The sequence below is a fragment of the Crocuta crocuta genome, unplaced genomic scaffold (genome assembly GCF_008692635.1).
Source record: "Crocuta crocuta isolate KB4526 unplaced genomic scaffold, BGI_CrCroc_1.0 scaffold45, whole genome shotgun sequence".
Taxonomy (NCBI): Eukaryota; Metazoa; Chordata; class Mammalia; order Carnivora; family Hyaenidae; genus Crocuta; species Crocuta crocuta.
Genome location: NW_027530544.1, coordinates 2128088 through 2153981, shown reverse-complemented (window position 1 = coordinate 2153981; position 25894 = coordinate 2128088). Strand labels below are relative to the sequence as shown.

Below are 25894 nucleotides of genomic sequence, written 5' to 3'. Positions count from 1 at the left end.
TTGTCGTATAAATCAGTACTTCGTTCCTTTTTTTGGCTGAATAATATTCTGTTGTCTGGAAATGCCACATTTTGTTTATCTGTTCATCATTTGATGGACACTTGGGCTGTTTCCACTTAATTAAAATTTAAGTACCCATGTGTGGCTAGCGGCTACAGAATTGGGACAGAAGAGGTCAGAACACCTTTGTGGGTGGCCTTTGTAGGTGACTTTACTCAGTTGTGTTCTCTGCCGTCCCTTCCAAAGCCAACTCCTCAACTCTGGTCTGGAGCAGCAAGCACAGACATAGTTCGTCTACCAGATCCTGGTCAACAACCCCCCTGCTTGCCCCAGATCCAGACCACCTCAGGGACACTTGACTTTGGGTGCAGGAGAGGAGGAGCCTTAAGGGGAAGCCCAGAGTTCAGATGGGACGGAGCCCCATACTACTTGTCCTGTGGCATTCGCTAGCGGTGGGGAGTGGAGGTCTGAGCCCTCTTCCTTTCCTGCCCAAATCTAGTGCCTGTCCCACTCTCTGCCCCCAGATCCAGGAGAGTGAGCACATCAAGGTGGAGAACAGTGAGAATGGCAGCAGGCTCACCATCCTGGCCGCACGCCAGGAACACTGCGGCTGCTACACTCTGCTGGTGGAGAACAAGCTGGGCAGCAGGCAGGCCCAGGTCAACCTCACTGTTGTGGGTGAGTCTGGGGACAGGGTGACCTGGAGGTCAGAGGACAGGGAAGGCAGAGGCCCCCAGCAGGATGGTGGGCCTCAGGGCCTTACCTCCCCGGGGCCTGCTCCTTCAGCACCCCACCCACGGCCTCCCATGCTCTCATGTCCCCATCCCTGCCCTCATACTCTTGCTGTGCTTCATGCTCCTGGGGAAGCACAGACCCATACACACACACACACACACACACACACACACACACACACACACACACACACCCCACGGCGTTTGCCTCTTCCTAGGAATCCGCTCCTGGCTTCTCCCTCTCCAGCCTTTGCAAAACCCCGAGCCCCTCTACCCCTGACTCACCTCTAGCACTGTTGCTCCCTCTCCCCTGGCCCACTGCTTCCCCCACCCCCATCACTCTATCTCCTTGCAGACCCTCACTGTCAGTCAGTGCTGCCTTCCACTGCGCTGCTCCTGCGCCTGATGTGGAGGCACTTTGGGACGATCACAGCCCGCAGACTCAGTGCTGGACTCTGCCAGGGTCCAGATGGAGGCGTCGGTAGGCTCAGTGGCCTCCCCCACTCTCTGTGATAGCTTGTCACCCTGCAGGGCCCCGGCCTCCAGCTGCTCGGAGAAATAGGAGGCATCAGGCATGAACTGGTGTAACTTCATGCCCCACGCCTACAGGTGTCTCCATATCTGTGCCCACTTCTCTCTTGTCTTTACCTTCTCCTCTGCTTCTCCTGTAAATGTTGCCAGGACTCTCCACCCCAGCCAAACACACAAACAGGTATTCCTGCAGTATCCTGGCTCACTCTGGCCACCCCACCATCTCTCTCTTGCTCCCTTCATGACCTCGCCCCCAATCTCTGCTCCGATTCTGCTTCTTCGCCTTCAGCCTCTCTTCCAGCTCTGTTACTCTTCTGGGACCACCCTTCTGAGGTCACCGTGACTTCCCAGTCCTAAATCCACTCATTTTCCTCACTTCCTACAACCCAGTATGGAGTTCAGTCTGTCTCGAGAGTGATTTTCAAGTTCATTTTTTCCTCTCCACCCCAATCACTGTTTTTCATGTCCTGGTGAACTCTCTCCTGAAACATCAAAATACCTTCCTAACTGGTCTTACACTGTGGGTTGTGCTCAGCAACCTGACCCCTGACATGGCAGGTGCTCAGGACGGCGAAGCAACAGCAGATGAAGGAGTGGGCAGGTGGGTAGCAGGCTGTGTCCCTGAGCATTTGGGGGCCTTCAGATATTATGCTCCCTCTCCCCTGGCACTTTGACCTGACAGTTTCTGATCTGATCCTCTTTTTTTCTTTCTTTTTTTGTTTTGTTGTTTTGTTTTGTTTTTGCTTCTTTAGATCAGGACTTTATTGTTGTTGTTTTTTAAGTTTTATTCATTGTTGAGACAGAGGGCGTGCGAGTGGGGGAGGTGCAGGGAGAGGGAATAGAGGATGGGAAGCAGGCTCCGTGCTGTCAGCGCAGAACCCAGTGCGGAACTCGAACCCACAAACCGTGAGAGCATGACCTGAACTGAAGTCGTGTGCTCCACTGACAAAGCCATCCAGGCGCCCCTAGATCAGGAGTTTTAAATCTGGGAAGGCTAAGTGTTCTAAAGGGTCAGGGAATAGGTGTCTCAGCCATAAAAGACAAGGGACCCCTTTTTCTCACTCTTACTCTCTTGGGTGACACCAGATGTTTGTTTCAAGAATTTTCCCCCAGGAGTCAAGAACCTTTGGGGGTTTGAGGGATTGGTGCTAATGATCCAGTTTGCTTATCTTTTTAGACCTGTATGTACCTGAGGTATCGATTTGGCCCCATGCCCCAGCTGTCAGCAGGCATTGGTTTCCAGTGTTCCTCTTACCTGCTCCAGCTTGGGGGACCTGGGGGTCAGCTCCTTTGAACTGCTTTTCTGTGACCAGAGCCCCCGCCCCCACTCTGGCTGGCTCTGTGATGCCACATGCTCCCTTCCCCCAGCACCCTCACGCAGCTGCAGTTCTGGCCTTTTATGGTTTCGTTTCTCATTCTCCTGGGCTGGCCAGTGCTGACAGGGCCATTGGCGTGGCTGCCCGCCAGCTGGCAGGACCAGCAAGTTAAATGCCGTCCCGGGAGGGGAATGGAATGGAGGGGAACGGGCTTTCTGTCTGCCTCCCCCTCGCAGAGCTAAGAATAGAATTGCCCAATAAAAGGAGGACTCGCATTGATGGATCCAGCAAAGCCACATTCATTCAGAGCCCAGGGATTTAGAATTAGACAAAGTAAACCTGGATTAGGCCCAGATTTACCTGTGTGTCTCTGGGGACATCTGTGTATTATCTGATCAGGGCTTCTTAAGTAGATGTCAAATATAAATGAGATGAAACAGGAATCGTTCAGCCTGTCCGGGACAATTTTCAGGTGCTTTGGAAGCATCCATTTTGCAGGCCCGCTAAATCAGGCCTATTGAACACAACTGCTACTTGTTCGCAGTAAACTTCTCTTCTTGCAAGTCCTTTAAAATACCATTTTCTTTTCATATAATCTATGACTCCTATTTTTAAAATGATAATAAAAAGTAGCCTTGTCCTTGGTTAGTTTCAGCGAGTGATGTTTAACTCATTGAAAGGTTTATGTTTTAAGAGCGCAGGCATGCGTGGAGCTGGGAGGCCCCTGCAGATGCCTGCCCCTCCAGCTCCACCTCCAGGGGGTAAGGGAGGGGCCCCTGTGAGCCACTGGCCACGTTGCATTCCTTCCTGTAACTTGTCCAGCCTGAGAAAAACAGGTCACTTCGCATATCTTTAAAGGAGAAAAACAAAGTAGAGAGAGTCTCCAAATACTCGGTAATCCCCCCAAAACGATCTGAGCTTGGAACTTGCAAGATTTCTAAAGGCAAGAGATTTCCCTTTGTAATGCTTGGCGTGGGTTTAAGCAAGATGCTTCTTGATCTTATTCTGCCTGATAGCCTGTAAAATAACAGGCCCCTGGAACAAGAGTCTGGAGAATTTTTTTGGAGTCTCCTTTTGGCTCTGCCATCGGCTAACTGGGTAATCTGGGTAAGCATAGTACCTTGGACTTCAAGGGCCGGATTCCCCAGGTAGATGACTCTGGGGGTCACACACCCTGCCCTTCTCGATAAGCTGCTGGCGGCTGCTGAGGCACAGTGAAGGGAGGCCCGGGTGGGATCAGGCACGGCCACAGATCACCTTCGGACACACAGGCGCACGGAGACTGCCAGGCAGCTACTCCAGTGAGAAGCAGTGGAGAGGAGAGCCTCCGTTTTCCCAGGACTGAACAGAAAATCCTGAAGCTGGTGCCATCTGAGACTCTTCCTTTAGACCCAGCATTTCCCATTCTGTTAGTCAGGTCTCCAGGGAGCCATGGGAGAATTCCAAGGCGGCATGGAGCTTAGGGTTCTAGACGCCAAGCCCGCCTTGCCTTTACCAGGAGGCCATGCCCAAGGTCCCCCTCCCAACCCGAGTGCATCTGTGTCTTTAGTGTGGAAGGGAGGCTCACGGGCACTCTGTTCTGAGGGCATCTCTTTTGTCCCGAGGATTCTCAGCCCTGGATAGTCCAGCCTCTGTGTGAGGCTCTGTCAGATGGAAAGAACAGAAAGCATCAGGCACAGTCCATGGCCCTAAGGGCAGGCGTGGGCACTTCCAGTCTCCCACCACTTCAGACTTGTGAGTCTTTCCTCAACTTCTTAATTTGGAATCAAATTCCTTGAAAGCATTGAAGTTTCACTTGGAAATAAAGCTTGCCCCCTCCCTGCCAATTTCACATCTTCTCTTGTGCTGCAGGAGGTGACATATATCAGATGTCTGTTTTTCTCATCCTTTCAGCCAAGAGACAGCGGGAACAGGGAAGGGCACAAATAGTACCTCTTCGGCAGTGCCCATTTCTCAACATTTGCTTTTCTTAACCAAACAGAAGGGAGAAAAATCAGTCAGCGGAGAGTGTCTGCATTCGTTGTGTAAACCTGCATGACTCGAAATGTGTCCGATCAGATGTTTTCCAGGCAGGGTTTCTTTGGGGGAAGCAGTGGGTCTGTCTTTCATCCCTCTTTGGGCTTTTTTACTTCCTTCGCTGGGTCTTGAGAGGACTTGAACCACTTGCCTCTACAAGAGTTTAAAGTAATAAACATCTTAGCCAACACCAGAAAGATCTCTAAAAAGACCAATACATCTTTCAGAACAAATAGTTTTTCTAAGAGAACACTTTAAACAACCAGTGAAAGTGGTTCCATCACAGGAGGCCTCCGGAGTGACTGCCAACGGTGGGAAGTAGCTCTGTCCCAGTCCCAGAAGCGTTCCGGGCGAGGTCCAGGCTGGGGTTGCCAGGGGGGCGGTGCGGCCTCCAGGCTGTCCTTCTCAGCCGGAACGTGGAGGCCGTGGGGCCTGAGGGAGGGGTGAGAATGTACATGTGTGTGTGTGGACGTGTGCACACACACATACACACACGCACGCATGCCAACAGGATGGTTTTTTTCTTCCCTGTACGCACAGAGTCATCGGCAGGAACTCTCTCTCTGACCTTCCTGCCCTGCTGACGGGAGGGAGAGTAGGAGTCAAGCACTTTACCTTGGTTTGCTTACTTGATGTTTGCAAAACCCCTAAAAGGTAGATGCATATTAGCACCATCTTCCAAATAAGAAAAGACGAACTAGAAGGTTGGAGACATGGAAGTTAAGGAATTCGCTTGAGTTCACATTGCTTATAAAATCACATAGCATGACAAGCATGGTTTTCATTGCTGGTTTGGAGAGCTCTGCACCTCACACTGCCTTGAGGGAGGGGAGAGATGGAGGTTATTGAATACTCCTATCTGTAGCTAAATCAACCACCTGTAAAAACTAAATCTGAAAAATAGAATTTTGTTCAGATGAGCAACTGACAAGATCAGCAAATCTCGAGAACCTCATTAAAATATTGGCTACCGTGATTTGCCTTGAAGCTGGCAGCATTACTGGTCTGAGTGGGAAGGTAGCCAGCCACGGGGGCCGCTGCTCGCTTGTGTCCTCTGCTCATTCCCCGGCCCTTAGTCAGGGATGATCGTGGTTTGCTTTTGAAATTCTTTCTCTCATTTTATACTGGTCCCTTCAGGATAAAAGAGGTAGGGTCAGACTAACCTTTTATGTATTATAAAATTAAAAATAAACTCCTACAATAATGGCAGTGATGGCTCTTCAAGCCAGCCACTCTTCCAAGAACTCACAACAGCCTTGTGATCCAAGTGCTATTATTATCTTTGTTGCTTACAGATAAGGAAACTAAGGCACAGAGAGGTGAACAAGTAGTGAATGAAGACAGAGGCGTGTTCAAACTCGGGTCCGCCTGACTTCAGAGTTCACTGTGCTATACTGCCTGTCGATGGGGCAGATGTTTCCTGAGTCCCAGAGAAAGTAGAGACCGACCCTTAGTTATGTCGCAGGCCACTGGCCTAGGGCCTGACGGAGACACTCACACACTGAATTCTCTCTCAAAACATATTTTTGATGGGAAGCAGTCCACGCCTTCTGGGCAGCTTCCTAGATCTGTTTACTCAAAGAAATATGTTTATGACTGAGGCAAAGTACAGGAAATCATGACTTGTAGACTGGAAAACTAGCCAAAAAAGGAGGAGTTTTTTTCAAGCAAATAGGTTTTTGAGGGGCTTTCCGTGTAGGTGTGTTTGTGCATAGGTGTGACTGTGTGGATGAGAGAAGGAAAGCCAGGTGCAGGGCTGGCAGCTTGGGATCTCTGGGCTTCTCCCCCAAGACAAAGGTAATTCAGAAATGTCCTTTCTGTGGAATTCTTTGCTCCCCCCCTCCACAATTCTGAAGGCTTGCATGATGTTGTGCTTCTCTGTCCCCAGACAAGCCAGACCCCCCAGCCGGCACACCTTGCGCCTCTGACATCCGGAGCTCCTCACTGACCCTGTCCTGGTACGGTTCCTCGTATGATGGGGGCAGTGCCGTACAGTCCTACAGCGTCGAAATCTGGGACTCGGTGGACAAAACGTGGAAGGAACTAGCCACATGCCGCAGCACCTCTTTTAACGTCCAGGACCTGCTGCCTGACCGAGAGTATAAATTCCGTGTGCGTGCAATCAACGTGTATGGAACCAGTGAGCCAAGCCAGGAGTCTGAACTCACAGCAGTGGGAGAGAAACCGGAGGGTAGGCTGTCTTCACTTTATCACTGGCTTGAAATAAGTGTGCATGACTTACCTTGTGTGTGTAGAAACCTGTACTGGGAGGGGGGGAGGGAGGGACTGAGAACTGAGAACACATTAATGATGGCTGGCAGAGTTTTGGGGGATCTTGATTTCCAGGGTTGTGATGCTGATCCATACTTTAGAAGTAGTACCTATGACCCTTCAAAAAACATTGAACCAGCAGTTTTGGTGTACTGCCACCAGGGGGTGATAGCGTGTTAATCAGGAGCAAAGACCTGGAAGGCAGGAGTTCAGATGGACCTGAAGTTTCAACTTGCTCCTGCACCCATCTCCCTCCTTTTCTTGCACTGTCTACTCAGTGCCAAGTTCTTGGGACACAAAGACAAATTAGACAAGGGGTTTAAAATCTTAGCTAGGAGCACAGCTGTGTAGACAATACCTATAATGAGAGAGGATACATGGGATTCAGGTGATGTAAACAGAGAGGAGACACAGCAAAAAGCATGAATAAGTTTGCCATGAAGGTTGAGTAAGGCTTTCTAGAGGAGGTGACACATATGCTGAGTCTTGGAAAAAGGAATGGGCTTCAAAAGGCAGGGAAAGAAGAAGAGGCATTCATCCCAGAGAAAGCAGCATGAGCAAAGGTGCAAAGTGATGAAAACTCATGGCATTTTCAGGAGCTTGTGTGTGGCCAGGGCATATGCTGTGCAAGACAGAATGGGGGAAGCAACCCTGAAGGGCAGTTCAGGTGAAATTGTGAAGTTCATCAAAGATTCTAGGCAGGGGATTGATATGATCACATCTGTTGTTTTCTTTATTTTTATTTAATTTTTTTTTAAGTTTATCTTGGGAGAGAGAGAGAAAGAGAAAGAGAGGAAGAGCAAGCAGGGAAGGGGCAGAGAGAGAGGAGAGAAAGAATCCCAAGCAGGCTGCATGCTGTCAGTACAGAGCCTGACGTGGGGCTCGAACTCACAAACTGTGAGATCCTGACTTGAGCCAAAATCAAGAGTCAGACACTTAACCAACTGAGCCACCCAGGCGCCCCACATCTGTTTTTTTAGAAAGAGAATTGGAGGAAGAGTAGAGTTTTACTACCCAAAGTGTGGTCTGGACCAGAGATTTGGGATTCTGGGATTTGCTGGAAATGCAGACTCTTTGCCCCTCCATTCCTCTGGTCCCTTCTGAACCTTCGTTTCAACATGATCCACCCCCATGAATTGAGATGGGTGTGACAGTTTGGGAGGCACCCAAGTGGAGGGGGGTTGACACTGGAGTCAGCAAGCTACCAGTTGGGCTTCTGTGGTGTAGTCCAGGTGAGGGATAGGTAAGGGCATGAACTAAACCCTCAACAGGTAGAACTGACCGTTCTCAATGACTTTGTGGGTAGAATTGAAGGAAAAATTAGAAGAGTTCAGGATGACTTCCAGTTCCTGACTTGGATAACAGAATACAAATTTAAGAGGCATTTATTATTATAGTTCTTGGTGGCTGACATATATATCAAGCACTTGCTATATGCTAAAAGTGTGTCGAGCACTTTACATGCATCATTTCATGCATCTAACTCACGGAAGTAGATACTGTTACTACCCCCATTTTACAGATAGGAAAAATGAGGTTTGCAGGGGTGAAGCTACTTGCCCAAGATCCCGGAGCATGTAAATGGTGAGCTGTCTGACCTGAAGCCTGTAGTCCTTTGGTTAAACTGAAGGAGGAAGTCAGGCTGCCTCCCAGGGACTTGGAGGTTAGACAGCCCGGCATCCTGGAGAAGATGCAATTTCTGGTCTCAGCCCTGTGTAGATGAGGTGTCTAAGGGATATCCAAGCGTCTCCAGGCTGCTGACTGGCTGAATCTAGAGCTCAGAAGAAGGGTTTATGTCAGAGCTACAGGTTGGGGGTCTTCGCTGTATTTAGCTGATCATTGGAGCCATGGGCATCGATGAAGTCACCGAGGGTGGTAGAGAAAGTCAGCGCAGCTACCGAGATGAAGAATCCTGCAAGGCCGGAAGCGAGGATGAGGCGGAGAGAAGCCATAGAACATGGAGCCGTGCTGAAGAAACACGACTGCAGAGAGGGCTCAGTGAGGGGCAGCCAGTGCTAAACACAGAAGGAGATGAGGACTCGTGGATTTGTCCCTGTGATACGCAGCGATCTTTGAGAGAAAAGTCCGAAGTGTTTCCCCAGGATGGAAAATTGTTGCGCTGAGGTTAAGGAATAAGTGAGAGAAGAGAGGCTAGGAGTGTGGAATATTATTTCAGGAAGTTCGATGTGAAGAAAAGAAAAGAGTGCCATGAGTGTAAGGTGGAGAAGAGGTGAGGGGTAGTGAGGAGGGTAGAGGGACAGGAAAGGAAAGGGGACTGGGAGAGGGAGAGCTCAAGGGTGTGAGACCGAGAGGAGAGGGGCAGTGAAGGGCAGGGAGCTGGACAGGGCCAGTCTGAAGTCCCTACATGATCAGAGGCATCATGAATATGGAACTGCCATTACAGTTTGATGTCCCTCTTTAATGAAAATATTAGATATAAAGTAAATATGAAACCTTTACTTTCATATTTTTTAATGTTTTATTTATGTTTGAGAGGGAAAGAGAGCGAAAACAAGTGGGGGAGGGGCAGAGAGAATCCACGAAGCAGGATCTAGGCTCTGAGTGTCAGCACAGAGCCTGATGTGGGGTTCGAACCCGTGAACAAGATCATGACCTGAGCCGAAGTTGGATGCTCAACCAACTGAGCCACCCAGGAGCCCCTTTTACTTTTATATTAAATGAGGGCTCCAAAAAGAAATTTGGAGCATGCCAGTGGAGAACTCTCCAAATTTACAAGGTTTTCAGTGCAGCCCTATCTTGGGGGCCTATACCCCCAAGCTCTGGAACACGGGAGCCACAGGGGCATGGATCCTGGCCCCCAAGATGGCCCCACTGGGGTTCCGCGCAGCTGTCCTGGGGCTCCTGCCCACCAGCTGCTCCCAAATGTCTGCTGAGGGAAACGGGGCAACAAGACGGCCATCTGCTGCCCTTTCACCTTTGACATGAGCAGAGCAGGGAGTGGGCAGGTTAGCGTAGGGTGCCAGGAGAGGCATTCAGTTTTATGTTTGTAGCATATTGCTTTGTTCAAGAAGAACCCTCCCCACCTCTTAGAAAGTGACAAGGGAAGAGAAAGCACTGCAGTGTGATGTTCCTCAGCTGGAAAGGAAAGTGTCCAGGCCCTCCATGGCAGACCCCAGAGAAATGGTAGAATCCCTGATGAGTCCCATGCGGAGGATAGAGGCCATGGAAGCCGCAAGGTGTGGCTCCCAGGAGGCCAGGACAGCAGCCCCCAGGCCTGACCGGAGAGTGTGGGGATGAGGGGCGAGGACCCCTGGGCTCTAGACAGGCGGCTTTTCCCTTCTTCCCCTACAGCCAGCCACATCCCACCGTGGTCCTCAGACCTCCTCCTAGGGCCCCTCCTAGCTGGGAGCAGACAGAAGGAAATGCAAAAATAGCCTGCAAGCCAGAGGAGTGGTCCCAGCCACCCAGGGCTTCCAGACTGGAAGCTGCCCCCACCCCCCAGGGCCAGCTGGATTACTAGGGAAGGTGGGGAGGGCAGAACAGTTGGNCCTGTGGATTGGTCAGATGCTTGTTAGTTATAACCTGGGCAGGTCATCTCTCTCCACCTTAAAAGAGAAATGGCTCTCAGAGAAGTGGGGTGTATATGCATGTCTGCACACATGCATGTGTGTGCACGTGTGCATTTGCGTGTAGAGGAGGGATGGGAGAGGTGGTTATGGCAGCCCCTCTCTAATGAGTCAGCGGGGTATGGAGGCCATTGTAATGGCAGTGCCAACAAACCCTCCCTTCACTAAACGCAGCTGACGTTGGCTCTCACCTTCCCCATTGCCATCAGTACACTCCTGCCTCTGCCTTAGCAACCTGGGTTTTCTGCCCCATCCTGACCTCTCCATCCTGTCCCTGCGAAGCGCCCCGACCCTCACCCTATGACCTCTCACACAGAGTGACCTGCACACCTCCTGTGCTCTGGCACTATTCCAGTCGGTACAGGACAAATCTGGGTGCCCCACCCAGCTTCAGTGGCCTTCTTATGCCAGAGCCACCCCTCAGGCTAGAATCCCCAACCCAGCCAGCTCCCCTCCCTGTCTCCCCAAACCTGGGTAAACAGAGCCACTGCCCGCAATGCAACATTCTCTTCCCATCCCAGCCAGGCCTCCCTCTCTGTCCCACCCTATCCCTACTGTAAATCTTAAATCCACTCCGCCCTTGCTCCTGGCTCTAATTTGTTCTAGAATATATAGTTGTTAGCAAAACAGCTGTGAGAAAGGCTTCTTGTAGAGTTGGAGCTTCTTTGCAAGCTGGGGGGGTGGGGGGAGGAGGGCGGGCAGTTAGAGACACAGAGCCGCTGAGGGCCGGAGATGAGCCACATAGTGCTGCTCACTCTGTCCGTGGCTGCGGAGGCCTCTCTGGGGCTGGGGTGCCCTCTAGTGTCCACTGGGAGCATGACAGCCCTCAGCCACAGACAGCTATGTCCAAGGCACTGCCTAGAGGCCAGCCGCATGAGGGTCCCCAGTGCTCCTCTGGTCCTGTCCCAGGCACCACTCCAGGGAAATGAGACTCATCTATTTGCAGTAATATCTCAGAACCATCTTCCAAATAGTTCTTGTGCTTAGCTCTTGGATCTCATAGCTCTTTCTGAACAGATAGTTTTTAAATGTCTTGTTGAAGTTCCTCCAGCTGCAGCTCCTTCTGTGGGCCGGAGGAAACTGAGTGGTTCACCTCTGCCATTACCACAGCCCTTTATTACTGAAGGCTTGGCTAATTGAACCATGGCCTTTCCCCACCTCCTATCCTGCTCCTCTCTGTGTGGCCACTCCCCCCTCCAAGAAGAATGGAGGCAGGGTGAGAAAGAAAAGGAAGAACTAAACATCTCAGCCAGGAGTCTTGGCCCATTTCAAACAGAGGAAAGGTTGCCTGCTAATAGTGAGCCAGGAAAGAATTGCCTGAGAATGATCTAGGTCCCCACAACCATAGCATCAGGAGAACATTCTGCATCTTAATTGCCAAGGGAAAATAAGGCAGAGGTGAAGGGCAGATGTGGTGTTTGTGAGGCGAGCAAGAAGGCCAGCTGTGTAATTTCTAACTGGCGTCTGAGTGACTGGGAGAGGCCAGTTTTAGAACTACATGCCCTCCCCAGAGGTGCCAGGCCATTGGAAAGCCCCTTATGGGCTCCCAGCACGGCAGATGCTCCTTCACTAGGGAAGTGCAGACAGTTCCTCCTAAAGATGCCAGGCCAGGGAAGTCTGCCTTCTCCTTCCTCTCTCCTCCTGCTGCTCATTCCACACCAGTGTGGGTGGCATGGGAACAGGTGAGCCACTCTCTCAATCAAGCGCACAATGGACCAGGATGCTGGGCCTCCCTGACACTAAATGTTGTTACTATTGTTGGTATTTTATCTCCAAGGCCTAGCCAGTGACAGCGTCCTTTGTTAGTGACTTGAACCCCTTGCTTCCCTTACAGCCTTGTCTGAAGTACCGTTGTTGAACTGACCTAAACAACTGTTAAACCTATTTATTATTCTTATGGTATGTCTCAAGATGTGAGTTCCATATGCCTACAGCCTTCCTCCTATATGAGGCATAACACTAAATTGTTCTCTCCAGTTATAATACTTATTAGTTGATAAAAGTCTATAACCTTAATCTTACCCTTGGCCATTGTGATTTTTTTAAAGCCATATCTGCTACAGACTTTTTTCCCCAACCAGAGAGGTCTAACCATTTCTGACCATCTTCACAAGGCAACTCTGCCTTTTGGTGGCTTTCCATACCTCCTCTAGCCCCAGGGTGACTTCCTAAGTGCAGACAACTCTGGTTCCAGGAGCAGACGGCCCCAGGCTCTGCCGAAAGCAGAGAAANTGTGACAGCGTTCTGCTGGCCAGAACAGTAAGTTGAGGGCTGGGGCTCCCACACTTAGGTTCTCACTAGATGCCCTGGGGCTTGTCCCCCCAGAAGGCTGAGTGACTCCATTCTCCCTGAAATGTGACTCCATCATGCCTTCCAGGTGTTGCTCCCAGGTGTGTTCTGGTCATCTATGAACTGACAAGGTCACGCTCCACTCTCAAGTATGCGAGTTAGAAGACTTGGCCAGTTGGCTCCTGTCCTGGCACTGTCTGTGAAACCCTGAGAGTTCCGTCTATCTTGTCCTTTATGTTTCCAGAACATTTTCCTTCCTGCGACAGAATATTCTTCCCCGTCTCACTTCTGTGTAGTTTTTTAAAGCTAAGCTTCATCAACAGCATTGTAAGGACCCTAAGCAAATCACAGCTCCTGGAGATTCACCCTCATGCTGTTCCCTGTCACACACCCTGACCCCCAAGGCTTATTCACACACGCACCCACACATGCACCCACTCGCACTGCTAAGCTCTCTGTCCTCCTTGTCTGACTTCTCTCAGGTCATCTGCTCTGGCTGCCTCTGCCAGTGAACCACACCCCACATCATGACTGAGGAGCATAAAGCACATCACAGAACATGGCATCCAGAGCTAGCTAATGACCCTAGAAATCACCTAAGTATAACTCCCTCCTTTTACAGATGAGGACACTGAGGCCCAGAAAGGGAAAGGCACTTGACCAAGGTCAAGAAGCCATAGTGGCCCAATAGGGACAAACCTATGCCAAAGGAAAGCCTGCAGCTCTGGAGTGGAAGTGTTCCGGTGGGCACCTGCCTATCCCCTCACCCTGCCGTTCACACCTGACACATCCATGTGAGCAGCCGGCATGCGCTGCTCATTGTCCCTTCTCGTTATACCTCTGAACACCTGCTGGTTTCACTGTGTGACCTCACCCACCTCCCTGATGTGTTCCCTTTAAGACCCAACTCAAGGGTTCCTTCTTCCCAGAATAATTGCTCTTCCTATTTGCCCCATTTCATGTCAATTTCCTACATATGTATATGTATATTTGTACTATGATTTCATGTGCTTGATTATAGAACATTTTTAATGGATATTTCTAGGATGTGTGGTTTTGCCTCCCCCACTAAATTATGAGCTCCAGGAAAGGAGAGATCATGCCTTCTGTGTATTTTGGTTGTATTCCCACAATACCTGGTAATATACTTGTTCTGGGACTGGAATCCCATGTATACTGACATCAAATGGACAAATGCGTTTGACACCAGGAGCAATTTATGTTGCTGACTTTTGAGCGAGAGCAGAAAGGGGCTGTCATGGTCGTGTGTAGGTTCTGAAAGTCAGAGCCTGGAAATGCTGTGAAGAAGGCAATGTCTAGGGGACCATGAGGTTACAGAGGGAAGATGGAGGTGACAGCCGGTGGAGAAGCTGCTGGGTGGGTTGAGGGGGCCAGGGCCTGCCGGTGTGTACATCGCCCTGCTGCAGCGTCGACTGGCCCACCACATAGCCATGCGCGGAGCTCTGTGCCTGGGAAGGCCGAGGCGTGATGAGGCCCCCAGCATGTTTTGCTCTCAGTGGGCCTTCAGAAGTAATCACTGTGTCCTCTGTGTCTGTCCCTGTCTCCCCCCAGAGCCAAAGGACGAAGTGGAGGTATCAGATGATGGTGAGTGCTGGCCACCTGTCCTCAGGTAGACTCGAAGGGGGGCGGGAGGTGAGCGAGGAATCTGATGGCTCACACTCACCCCGCCCCCACCCTGCAGATGAGAAGGAACCTGAGGTCGACTACCGGACAGTGATTGTCAATACTGAACACAAAGTGTCTGACTTCTACAACATTGAAGAGAGACTAGGCTCGTAAGTGGTGCAGGAAGCGCCTTCGGGGGCCCCAGGGTGGGGTGGCGCAGATCCTTTTGTTAAATTCCATGCCTTGTCTTCCCAGCATTTCCCTGGGTTCTTCCAGCTTCCCAAGCTTCAGCCCCCACCCCTAGAGAGCATCCCCAGTCAGGGCCCTCTTAGGAGCTCCTTGTGCAACAGGCTTAACTCCATGAGAGTCCTGAGCATGCCCTTCCTTTCCTGTGCCACCCTCCACTGGGGACAATAAGGTGACTGGGTCTGGTCAGACTGTCTGAGGCTACCGTCCCTGTCATCTATAGGAGTCAGTCAAACCTGATCAGTCTCACTGGTCAGCAACTGTAGCTTTGCTGCATCCATAAAACGCGTACCTTTGAAAGGCACAGCTGCCTGCTCTATGGATCTAGCCCTCACCATTTGCTCTGGCTCTCCACTGTGGAGACCCCCGACCCTGAGCCCTCGTCATAGCCACACCATCCCCTCCAGCAGCAGCACCCAACGCCGCCTGTCTCCTGCTAACTATCCCTGGAGGAGCAGGATGGAAGGAAAGGGGATGGGGCTCAGGTTCGATTTCTAGGAAGTTTCTGGGAAAGAAAGGAGCGACACCAGCCTCATAACAGTTCCGCACAAGGAGCCTGCTCTGTCCACGGGAGCTGTGTCAGAGGACCACATCACTCCCCTCCCCTGCAGTGGACGGCAGGAGCCTTCCCGGGCTGTGTCTGGGGGACCAGTGCTGGGCAGTGGAGCGGCAGGAAGGCAGCCACTCCGTTCTCTCCACTTGGGGAGGGACTTCCTCCACCCAGCTTCATGGGTCTGTCTTTGGGGAGATGGAGGCCTCAGCCCAAGGAGATGATGGCCCTGAAAGAACAGCAAACCTGGGCAGTGTTTGGGCAGCGACATGGACCCGGCGCAGGCTGGGGTGACCGTGAGGGAGAGGAGGCTTGCCTGTGTTAGAAGAGCGCTTCACGGTCCAGAGCAGGGGCTGACCAACTTTTCTATAAAGGGCCAGCTAATGGGTGGTTTCGGTTCTGTGGGCCATGTGGTCTCTGTCGCAACTCCCACTCTGCCACTGAAGCACTGAAGTGGCCCCAGACAGTGTGCACACCGATGGGCGCGGCTGGGTCTCAGTAACGCTGTATTTCTAAAAAGAAGTGGGCTAGATTTGCCCCACAGGCCACCGTTTGGCAACCCCGATTTAGCAGAAAGTTTGGCTAAATTTGCCTTTCTTCTCCTCCTCCTTTCATTTCCAGTGGGAAATTTGGACAGGTCTTTCGACTTGTAGAAAAGAAAACTGGAAAAGTCTGGGCAGGGAAATTCTTCAAGGCATATTCAGCAAAAGAAAAAGAGAATATCCGGCAGGAGATCAGCATTATGAACTGCCTCCACCACCCCAAGCTGGTCCAGTGTGTGGATGCCTTCGAAGAAAAGGCCAACATCGTCATGGTCCTGGAAATGTGAGTGGTTTGCTCAGGGCCTGGGGGCCCCTCCTGTGCATGTCCCCCACCGCCCACAACCAGACTCCTCTGCCCCGAGATGAAGAGCCCTGCAGGTGGGGCTGTGACATGAAGAACACTCTCCAGCCCATGTGGCCAGGTGCCGCCCACTCAGCACAGCAGATCTGTGCTCACTTGTGGCCCTAACCCATGACCACCAGCCCACCACAGCCCCTGTTCACTGCCATAACTAAGTGGCGGATCTCTGAGGACCCCTGCTCCCTTTTTCCCCTCATCTCCCTGTGAAAGGGCCAAGGTTCAGGGGCATTCTCACCTACCTCTAGGTAGGGGAGTAGAAGGGAAGGGATGGAGCAACTTCTTGAATGGCCTTCAAAAAAGGCGGGGCCCAGGGCTGGGGGCTCAGGATGCAGGAGTGTAACCCTTGCTCCTGTCCTCCTGAGGTGCCCATGCCACCACCATGCGTGCTGTGGTCTCCACTGCTCACTCAGCAGAGAGTAGTGCTCTCTGGGCTGGGTTGTACGTGGGCAGAGGCATGTGTCACATGACCTTCCACCAAGGCTTCCTGGGATCCATGGTTTCCTCTAGTCCCCATCCTCCACTTGTCTCACCTCTGAGCCACTGGCATGCGTGTGTACACATGCACACACAGGTGTACACACTCTCACACACACACGAACACAAATGCACATACTGCTCTCAGTAAGCCAGGTGTCCTCTGCACAGGTATATGTGTTTTCCAGAGTTTCCTTTCTGTTTTTTTAAGTTTATTTATTTATTTTAGAGAGAGAGAGTGAGAGTGAGCAGGTGAGGGACAGAGAGAGAGGGAGAGAGGGAGAATCCCAAGCAGGCTCTCCACTGCCAGCATGGAGCCCTATGAGGGGCTTGAACTCACGAACTGTGAGATCACGACCTGAGCTGAAATCAGGAGTCAGATGCTTAACCGACTGAGCCACCCGGACGCCCCTCCTTTCCTTTACTTTAGTCAGAAGTTTTTTTTTTTTTTTTAATAGTTTATTGTCAAATTAGTTTCCACATAACACCCAGTGCTCATCCCCAAAGTGTCCTCCTCCATGCCCATCCCCCCCTCCCCCCACATCCATCAGTCCTCAGTTTTTGTCAGCATTCAAGAGTCTCTCATGGTTTGCTTCTCTCCCTTTCCCCCACCATTTCCGCCCTTCTTCTCCCCCTTGTTCCTCCGTCAAGTTCCTCCTAATCCTCCTATACGTGCAAACATATGATATTTGTCCTTCTCTGCCTTAGTCAGAAGTTTTTTAATGTGATACAATCACATTAAAAAAATGTGGGAAAATACACAATGGAAAGTTCCATTCCAACCCCTGTCCCCCATCTGCCTGTTTCTACCCCCCACCACTGTCACCAGTAACCATTTTTATTTATTTTATTGTTTGTAACCTTCCAAAGTTTCTTTATGAAAATATAAGCATATATTTTAAAACAATATATCCCACCTTTTCACACAAAGCTAACTCATACCCACTGTTCTGGGTTTTGCTTCTGTTCATTCAACAGCCCATCTCGGTATGAGCCACTGTGAACATGTCAGTAGTAGCTAGTGAGCCTCCTCATTCGCCCTGCCCCGTCTTCTTTTGAAAGGAGGTTTCACAGTTTTCAGGCCTTTGCTTTTACAAATAAGCAGTGTTTGTAACCTTGCACTTACATCTTCTCACACATGCCTGTGTACATCTGTAGGGTAAATTCCTGAAAGTGTGTGTGTGCTAGATCAAAAGGTATGTGCATCTGAAATGTTTAGAGCTATTGTGAAATAGCCTTCAGCATCCTTGAAGTTCACCTTGAGCTTCGAGACTCTCAGTCCTTTGGAGAGGACTCTATCAACACTTCCTTCCCAGGAAAGGTGAGGCCAGAGAGTCCTCCCCAGGCTTGAGGTGTGACTTTCTCTCCTCTCTCTGTGATGGCTTTGGTGTGTTTCCTTTTGGTTTACATACGCTTGGAAAAGCTGTAGTGGGTTGAAAGCACAGAGTACAAAGTCAGTCCAGTAAACCTCCCGTCAGTCCAGCTCTGCCTCGTACCTGTTGTATGGCCTTGAATCAGTAACTCAGCTTTGCCAATCCTTAGTGTTATTATCTATACCAAGGATATAAGCTGCTTCATGAATAATGTGGGGATTAAATGGAATATTGTATGTCAAGCACTGTGCTGTATAATTGGGACTTAATAGCATGATACATTGACTTTTTCTGTGTCGTGATCTTTTTCTTCACTTAAAATTATTTTGTGAGCATTTAACATACAACTAGCTGTTGTGGAACAAACCCTACAATTCAGGAAAGCTGGAGTCGGGTTCTATTACTGCCGAGCTGTGATTTTCTAATTCTTAAGTCCCTCCAGCGAGGAGACATACTTGGATTAGACTCCCTTTTGGTTCTAAAATTCAGCAATTCTGTGGAACTGTAAACAATTCAAAGAAAAGCTGCATTTGTATCTTAGAATCGGTTTTCAGCCCCAATCTAAGCTTACCTCCCCACTTCCAGGCAAGAGTAGCCTCTGTCTGTGGCCTCACTGATCACACCTTTCCAATAGCCCTGTGTGCTGCAGCGTTTCAAATTTATTCTAAAACAGGTTGCTGGGTCCAGGCAGTGTGGGCATGCAGGGACATGTGAAGAATGTCTTATGTTTAGAAGTTAAGCCTTGGGCAAGTTTGTGTGAGGGTGCGGGAGGCGGGCAGGAGGCAGCCAAGCCTGGGCGAGGCCGGGCAGCAGCAGCAGTGGGCAGAACACCATACTTAGCGTGGAAATGCGAGTTGGCAAGCTGGATGGAAAATGTTGAGAGAAAACGTAAGAAGGCCTCGGCTGACCTGGCTTTCATCCCTCCTCCCACGTCTCTCCCAGGGGCTGGAGCCATCTGACATGCACAGATCCCAGATGACTCTTCTGTACTCGGGGTAAAGAGCTTGCCCCTTGATAGGAGCTCAACCAAAGGAGCGGGAGCACGTTCACACTCGGTCTGTGCTTCCCTTCCAGCTAAGACAGACTCGGCCACGAGAGGGCAAAGGCTGGCTTGCAGTGGTACCATTTGCTCTTCTCCTTGTTTGATGGAGAAACTGAGATGAAGAGAAGGATAATGCCTGGTGATGTAGAAAAGTGAAAAAATATTCCAGGGGTCGCTACTTCTTTTCAGCTGCCTCAGATACTGAGAAATCAAAAGTAATATGTACCTTCAGCCTTTCTGACCTCTGATCACAGGACAGGCCCCCACCTTCACAGCAGTGTTGCCCAGACACACAGGTTCCCTCAGGCTCTTGGCCTGCCATCTGGGCTTGTCCTTTGGATTTGCTCGGGATATTCCAAGTGGTGGTGGGACCCTCTGCACTGAAGCAGAAGTGCGATTTAGTCATCCACCGCCCGTCGCACTTTGGTGCTACCATTGGCAAAATTTAGCAAAGAATATTCAGTGAGGAATAGAGGGTCTGGGTGTGGAGTCTGGAGTCCCCCGAAACACCATATCTTCTGGCTGCCAGTGAGGGCTGACCAAGGTCTACAGTTTGGGGAATGAATTTGATCCTTTGGAATTAGGTAGCCTTGGTAGTAGTTATTCACTCACTCGCTTGCTCACTGTTCATTTATTAAGCATACATTTCCTCTGCCCCAGTCTTGGCTCTTGGTATTATGTCATCTCTGTGGGTGGCAGCATCTTTCCACCCATAATCTTGAGTATTTTGAAGAGAAACCTACTAGAACCATTAATCCTGTTTATGTAATCCCTTCCATCCTAGAAAATGGACCACAGGGACAGTTTGCAAAATACATTAGGTATATTTGAATAGGTTTGGACCTATTTGAACTTGTATTGAATAGGTTACCTCTAGAAATGCAGTAGTAATTACCTCTGTGGCTCAGATTTCTACTATACATTGTCTCAGACATTCTCAAGGGCACTGAAAATAATGGTTGCTTGCTTTTCCAGAATATCTTAACTTTAAAAGCACACATTTTGGGGCACCTTGTCAGTGCCAGATGTTTCCAGGTGTAGATAAAGGTCTAGAGATGAGTCAGACCTTTTCCACGTGTATTCACAAACAAGCATAAGCCAAGGCAGGCTTGATACAGAAACCGCAGAGACGAGACCATGGAAACCCAGGAACGGAAAGATAATTTCAAATGGGGAAATTGGGAGTGATTTCTCGGAGGGATTTCTTGGTGAATTTCAGCTGGCCTCCCAAAGGCGGCAACTAGTAAGCTGGAAGCCAGTATTTCCTGAACTTCTCTATCACAAGAATTATTTGACTAACATATGGATCCTCAGATCCTTCTCAAGAGTGTCTAAATCAGAATCTTCAGGGATAGATCTTGGGAGTCTGTATTTTCAATAAGAGCCCCAGTTGGGTTTTTGAGGGGAGGAAGGTAATTATAACATTACTGAGCACTTATTATGTGCCAAGCACTCTGCTAAGCACTTTACTGTATTAATTCACTCAGTCTTCACAGCAACCCTGTGAAGTGGTGCTGTTTTTATCTACATCTTCCAGATAAGGACATTGAGGAACAGAGACAGTTAAGGATCCCAAGAGACCTGGAAATGGGGATTAGATTTGACTTGGAGTCTTGGTAAAGAGCAATAGAAATGGAGGACTTTAGTACAAAGGCGCCACCTGCTGGCCGCCCAGGGACCTCTTGTTCTGTTCGTTCTAGAACATCAGTTCTAGCGTCCCCAGTGGCCACTTGCTCAGCCCTCCCAGAAGTGTTGGTGATGGAGGCCCACAGAGGCCGTGGTGTGTTGGGCTCCATGCTGCATCCCTGTCTGTCCCTCCCTCAGGGGTCAGTGACAAGATCCACCTGACTCACCACAGGTTGTCAAATGGTAATTAATATGTGCTGAGCATCTACTGTGTGTCAGGAATGATGCTTTACAGAAGTTCCTTCATTTCTAACAATTCTATCAGGTAGGGACAGGTAAGGAAACGAGGGCTCAGAAAGTTTAGATAATGTGCCCAAGGTCACACAGCTTATAAAAGGCAGGGTCAAGATCCACACTCAGCTCTTTTTTTTTTTTTTGCTAGAAAATCCAATTTATTTATTTATTTTTTTATTTTTTTACAAATAGTTTATTGTCAAATTAGTTTCCGCATAACACTCAGTGCTCATCCCCACAAGTGTCCTCCTCCATGCCCATCCCTCCTCCCCCCCACATCCATCAGTCCTCAGTTTTTGTCAGCATTCAAGAGTCTCTCATGGTTTGCCTCTCTCCCTTTCCCCCACCATTTCCCCCCTTCTTCTCCCCCTTGTTCCTCCGTCAAGTTCCTCCTAATCCTCCTATACGTGCAAACATATGATATTTGTCCTTCTCTGCCTGACTTATTTCGCTCAGCATAACACCCTCAAGGTCCATCCATGTTGCTACACATGGCCAGATTTCATTGTTTCTCATTGCCATGTAGTATTCCATGGTATAGATAAACCACATCTTCTTGATCCATTCATCTGTTGATGGACACTTAGGCTCTTTCCATGTTTTAGCTATTGTGGAGAGTGCTGCTATGAACATTGGGGTACATGTGCTCCTATGCCTCAGCATTTCTGTATCCCTTGGGTAAATTCCTAGCAGCCACACTCAGCTCTTTACTTTCTTCATGATGGCTTCCCTTAGAAAAGGAAAGGTCCCCTCTCCCCCCAAAAATGAAGAGGGAAGGCCCTTGGAAGAGGACAGGCCCAGAAGGAAGCCTACTCAGCCTTGTTCAGCTGGTAGACATATATGCCATTGCAGAAAAGAGCTTACTCACGTCCGGATGCTATAAAAGTCACTAGGGAGATGCTTTAAACTTTCTGAGCAGCAAGGAAGGAAGGTGGGTCAGAGGGCTGGGACAGGGGAACAGAAAGGACCTGGGCAACTCAGGTGGTAAGGCCATGCCTTTGCCCTGAAGGGCGATATGCTAGCTAGCTGTAGCCTCTGGGCCAGTCCTTAGCAGAAGATGCTCACTGTGGGCTCCAGAAACACCACGGTCAGGATCCAAAGTCTATCCAGGCGGGAGGGTGGACCATACTTCCAGCCTGGGCAAGGAAGCAGGCGTAACATGAGTATACAGGCCTGATACTATAGGCCTGGCCAGGGGCGGCAAACTGATCACAACTGTGAGTGTAATGGGTTACAGCCAGTGAATTTTAGAAAATGAGCCAAGTCTCCTTATTATTGAAGATACTTTTCTGTTCCTGGCTATGCAAAACAGATGCTTATGGGTGCTGTTAGTATTTCAAGCTTCAGTCCTTGTAAGGACGAGCCCTTACACATCTGTCATCATTATACACCCTGCCTGGTGGTTACCCTTTGTGCTGGGGAGATGATGTCTAGATCTCTCAGTTCATGACCACCTCTGAAACTGCCCAGCCCAGATGCTCCCCTGAGTCCCCCAGCAGCTCAGTGGGCACAGACAGGGTCCCCCGAGCAGGGGAACCAGGAGGCCCAGGCCCTCCTCACACAATGGAAACTGGGACATAACAAGGCAGGAGACTGGAACTCAGGAAGCTGCAGAAATGCCAGGCCCCTCTTAACCTGGGCTTTCCTGCCAGTCCCCCTTCCATCCCCCCACCGCATTCGCAGACCCCTGCCAGCCCCGGGCCCCATGATCTTGTGAACTGACCATCCCTTCTGCTCCCGTAGCGTGTCGGGGGGTGAGCTGTTCGAGCGCATCATTGACGAGGACTTTGAGCTGACGGAGCGGGAGTGCATCCAGTACATGAGGCAGATATCGGAGGGGGTGGAGTACATCCACAAGCAGGGCATCGTCCACCTGGACCTCAAGCCCGAGAACATCATGTGTGTCAATAAGACCGGCACCAGAATCAAGCTCATCGACTTCGGTCTGGCCAGGAAGCTGGGTAAGGCCATCTGCCTCTCCTGTTGTCACCCACATGCAGTGGCAGTGGCCGTTTGTGTCCCACACACCGGGCATGGGAGGGAATGCGCTGTGCTGGAGTTAAAAATCGGAGACCGTGGGGGCCACTGAGGCTCAGATCCTGCCCCTGACACTAAGTAGACTTGACTGAGAGTCTCAGATTCCTTATCTGTAAAATGGGATAACAGCCTCATAGAGCCATTGGGGGTCAGGTGAGGGAATAGAGGTCAGGTGATGCAAGCAGTGCCTTGAACACCGTGAGCACTGTGTGGGTGTCAGCTGTTTATTAGTGTTGCTGCTGTTGGCACGGTCCCCTCTGGATGCCACTCTGGTGCAGCAGCACTTTTTGGCATTGGCACCTGTTCACATCCTACCTTGCCGTTTCCAGAGCACTTTCTCACAGTTCCGTTTGGTTGTCACAGCAACCCTGTGGGCGAGACAGGGCTGACTTTGAGCCCTGGTTTATAGATGAGGAAACTGTAGCTTTGCCCAGCAGGTCAGGCCAGGAGAGGTGCTGGGGCTGGAACAGGGACCTCAGAGCTGGTTCGGGGTTCTCGGGGGCCCCTCTACTCTTCCTGCCCTGGGCGGGGGAGGATGGGAGAAGGTGGTAGGGACCTTCGTACCCAGCCCTGAAGCCTGAAGCCATTCTGGCCCTTAACCAGCCGCCTCACTCCCTGCGCACCTTCTCCCTGCCCGTGTGGCTCTTCGATGTCTCAGCAACAGCCTCCCCCTCTACCTCCCGACCATTGCCCTGTCAGCAGGAGCCTGGGAGCCGGCACAGACTGGGGGGGAGTGAGTGCCAGGCACCCTGTTACAGAGAGGATACTGAGGGAGTGGGGTTCTGCCAGGCTGCGGCCTGCCTGGGACTCAGTGCCCGATGCCGGGCACGGGGGCCTGCCCTGCTCCGCCTGCTGAGGGCCTGGTGCGGGGGCAACAGCTGGTGTACAGGGCCTGCCTTCAGGCAGGGAGCACTCCTAATTTGAATGCATAGGGCACCTCGGGCCTCAGGAGCTGGCAGTGTCAGAGCCCAGGGGACACAACGTGCAGGCTCCATTGGTGAGAGATGTAGGAGTCCTGTCTACCACGGCCTTGAGAGCTGGGATGGGCTAACATGTGGCAGGAAGGGTTCAGCTGGGAGCTGAGCAGAGCTTTCACATGTGGAGGCCGTTAGATGGTTGGTGTTGGAATATTTCCATGGGCTCTGTCCTTGAACAAGACAGAACCAGCTCCGAGGTCCCTGTTCCAGCCCCAGTAGCCCACGGGCCAAAGGTGTGCCACCCACATCTTTGTTGACGAGATCCCCCAGGAGCTGTGCCCATGTGCATTTTACTGGGCATCTCTGGTCCTTTCAGGCTCAAGGGCACCCCCATGGGGTTAAGGCCTTTCCTGGCTCTCCTCCTGCCAGCTCCTGGGAGGAGATAGGACATTGAGTGTTGAAAGGCGGGGATGGGAGGGCGTGGCTTAGAGCGGGACAACAGGGTTTGGGTCCTGACCACCACATGAAAGGTGTGTAGATCACACATCTTCCCTGGGCCTCCTTTTCTTCCTCAGGAACATAAGGGTCATACCTCCCTCAGGGTTGTTGAGAATATTAAATAGCAAAGTCCTTATAAAAGGGGCAGACTCAGTGAATGGTAGAGATTATTGCCAAGCACATGGCACAGTTCCTTCTTCAGGGAACTCATGGAAGAGACAGACACCTGGAAAGCCACTAGGGGGCAGGGGCTGTATCAGCCTCCTCTCCCCACCCCACCCCGGTGAGTGTGCAGTTTGTGTTTCACTGGCGCATTGATGCCCCTGTTTACAAGGAGGCCGAGTGTCTCTGACCCCAGTCTCGAGGAGAAAGCAGCTGAGGGCCAGGCCTTGTCCGTGTCCCTCCCATGCACACAGATGGCATTCGCTTACCACGGGTTGGCTCCTGAATGTTCTGGCAACTGATCCTTCTCCGTCCTGGTTTCAGAGAATGCGGGATCTCTGAAGGTCCTCTTCGGCACCCCAGAGTTTGTGGCACCTGAAGTGATCAACTATGAGCCCATCAGCTATGCCACGGACATGTGGAGCATTGGGGTCATCTGCTACATCCTGTGAGTCTCGGGGCACGTAGGGGAGGGTCAGAGAGCTCCCCAGGAGAGCTCCCCAGGAGGGCCTCAGGCTGCCCTGACATTGAAGGGGCCAGAATGGGTCATGGTGGGAGCCCACCCCAGAGTTGGGAAGGCGGCAGCTCCTATCCCCCTCCCACTGGCCTGCCCTACTCCTGATTTCCTGAAGAAGTCAGCTGCCCATGTCACCCTTCTGTAGGAGTGGCTAGTGTTGACACTGAGACCCCATTCTGGGCCCTTTACTGTCCCTAATGCTGGCCAGGCATTTTGTCAGGAGGGTGGAATGTGGCTGGTGTACTTTACCGTCACTTGTGTAGGTGGGGCCCTGGAGGCAGGGAGCCCAGGTGCATATCTCCTGTGAGTGTCATCATTATTTGCAGAAGATAGGACCCCATCCTCATGGCAGGGGGACCCCAACTGCCAGACTCATCCCTGAGCCTGGTAAATGGGCCAGTTAATAAGCACTTTTGATGATAAGTGGGGCGAGCAGACAACAGAAAGCCACACAGTAATTAGAACTGGGAAATTGGGTGGAAAATATGAAGCCATTTCAGTTAAAGATGCTAGAGAAAAAGAGGAGAGGCCAGAGCCCCTGGGTGGCTCAGTAGGTTAAGCCTCCTGATTTCAGCTCAGGTCACTGTCTCACGGCTCATTCCTGAAATCAAGCCCCGCGTCGGGCTCCATACTGACAACTCAGAACCTGCTTGGTCTCTCTGTCTCTCTCTGTCTCTCTCTGTCTGCCCCTCCCCCACTTGCACACAGGCTTACACTCTCTCTGAAAATAAACTTAAAAAAAAAAAAAGAGGGAAGAAGGGAGGCCAGTAATGTAGACCAGTGCTTTGTAAACAGCAACATGCACGAATCACCTAGGCCTCTCCTTAGGTGGCAGGTTCTGATTCAGAAGGTCTGGGAGACGTAAGAATCCACATTTCCAGCAGA

General features: G+C 50.8%; 1 protein-coding gene across 1 annotated transcript in view; it reads left to right on the top strand.

The window, feature by feature from the left end:
- The window catches only part of MYLK (myosin light chain kinase), a 180160-nt gene that overhangs the window by 131274 nt on the left and 22992 nt on the right, over window positions 1-25894 (top strand). The window contains 7 exon segments of the mRNA XM_077767620.1: window positions 525-678; window positions 6486-6788; window positions 14317-14349; window positions 14447-14540; window positions 15788-15991; window positions 22622-22839; window positions 24817-24940. Of these exon segments, the coding sequence (XP_077623746.1) occupies window positions 525-678; window positions 6486-6788; window positions 14317-14349; window positions 14447-14540; window positions 15788-15991; window positions 22622-22839; window positions 24817-24940 (1130 nt within the window).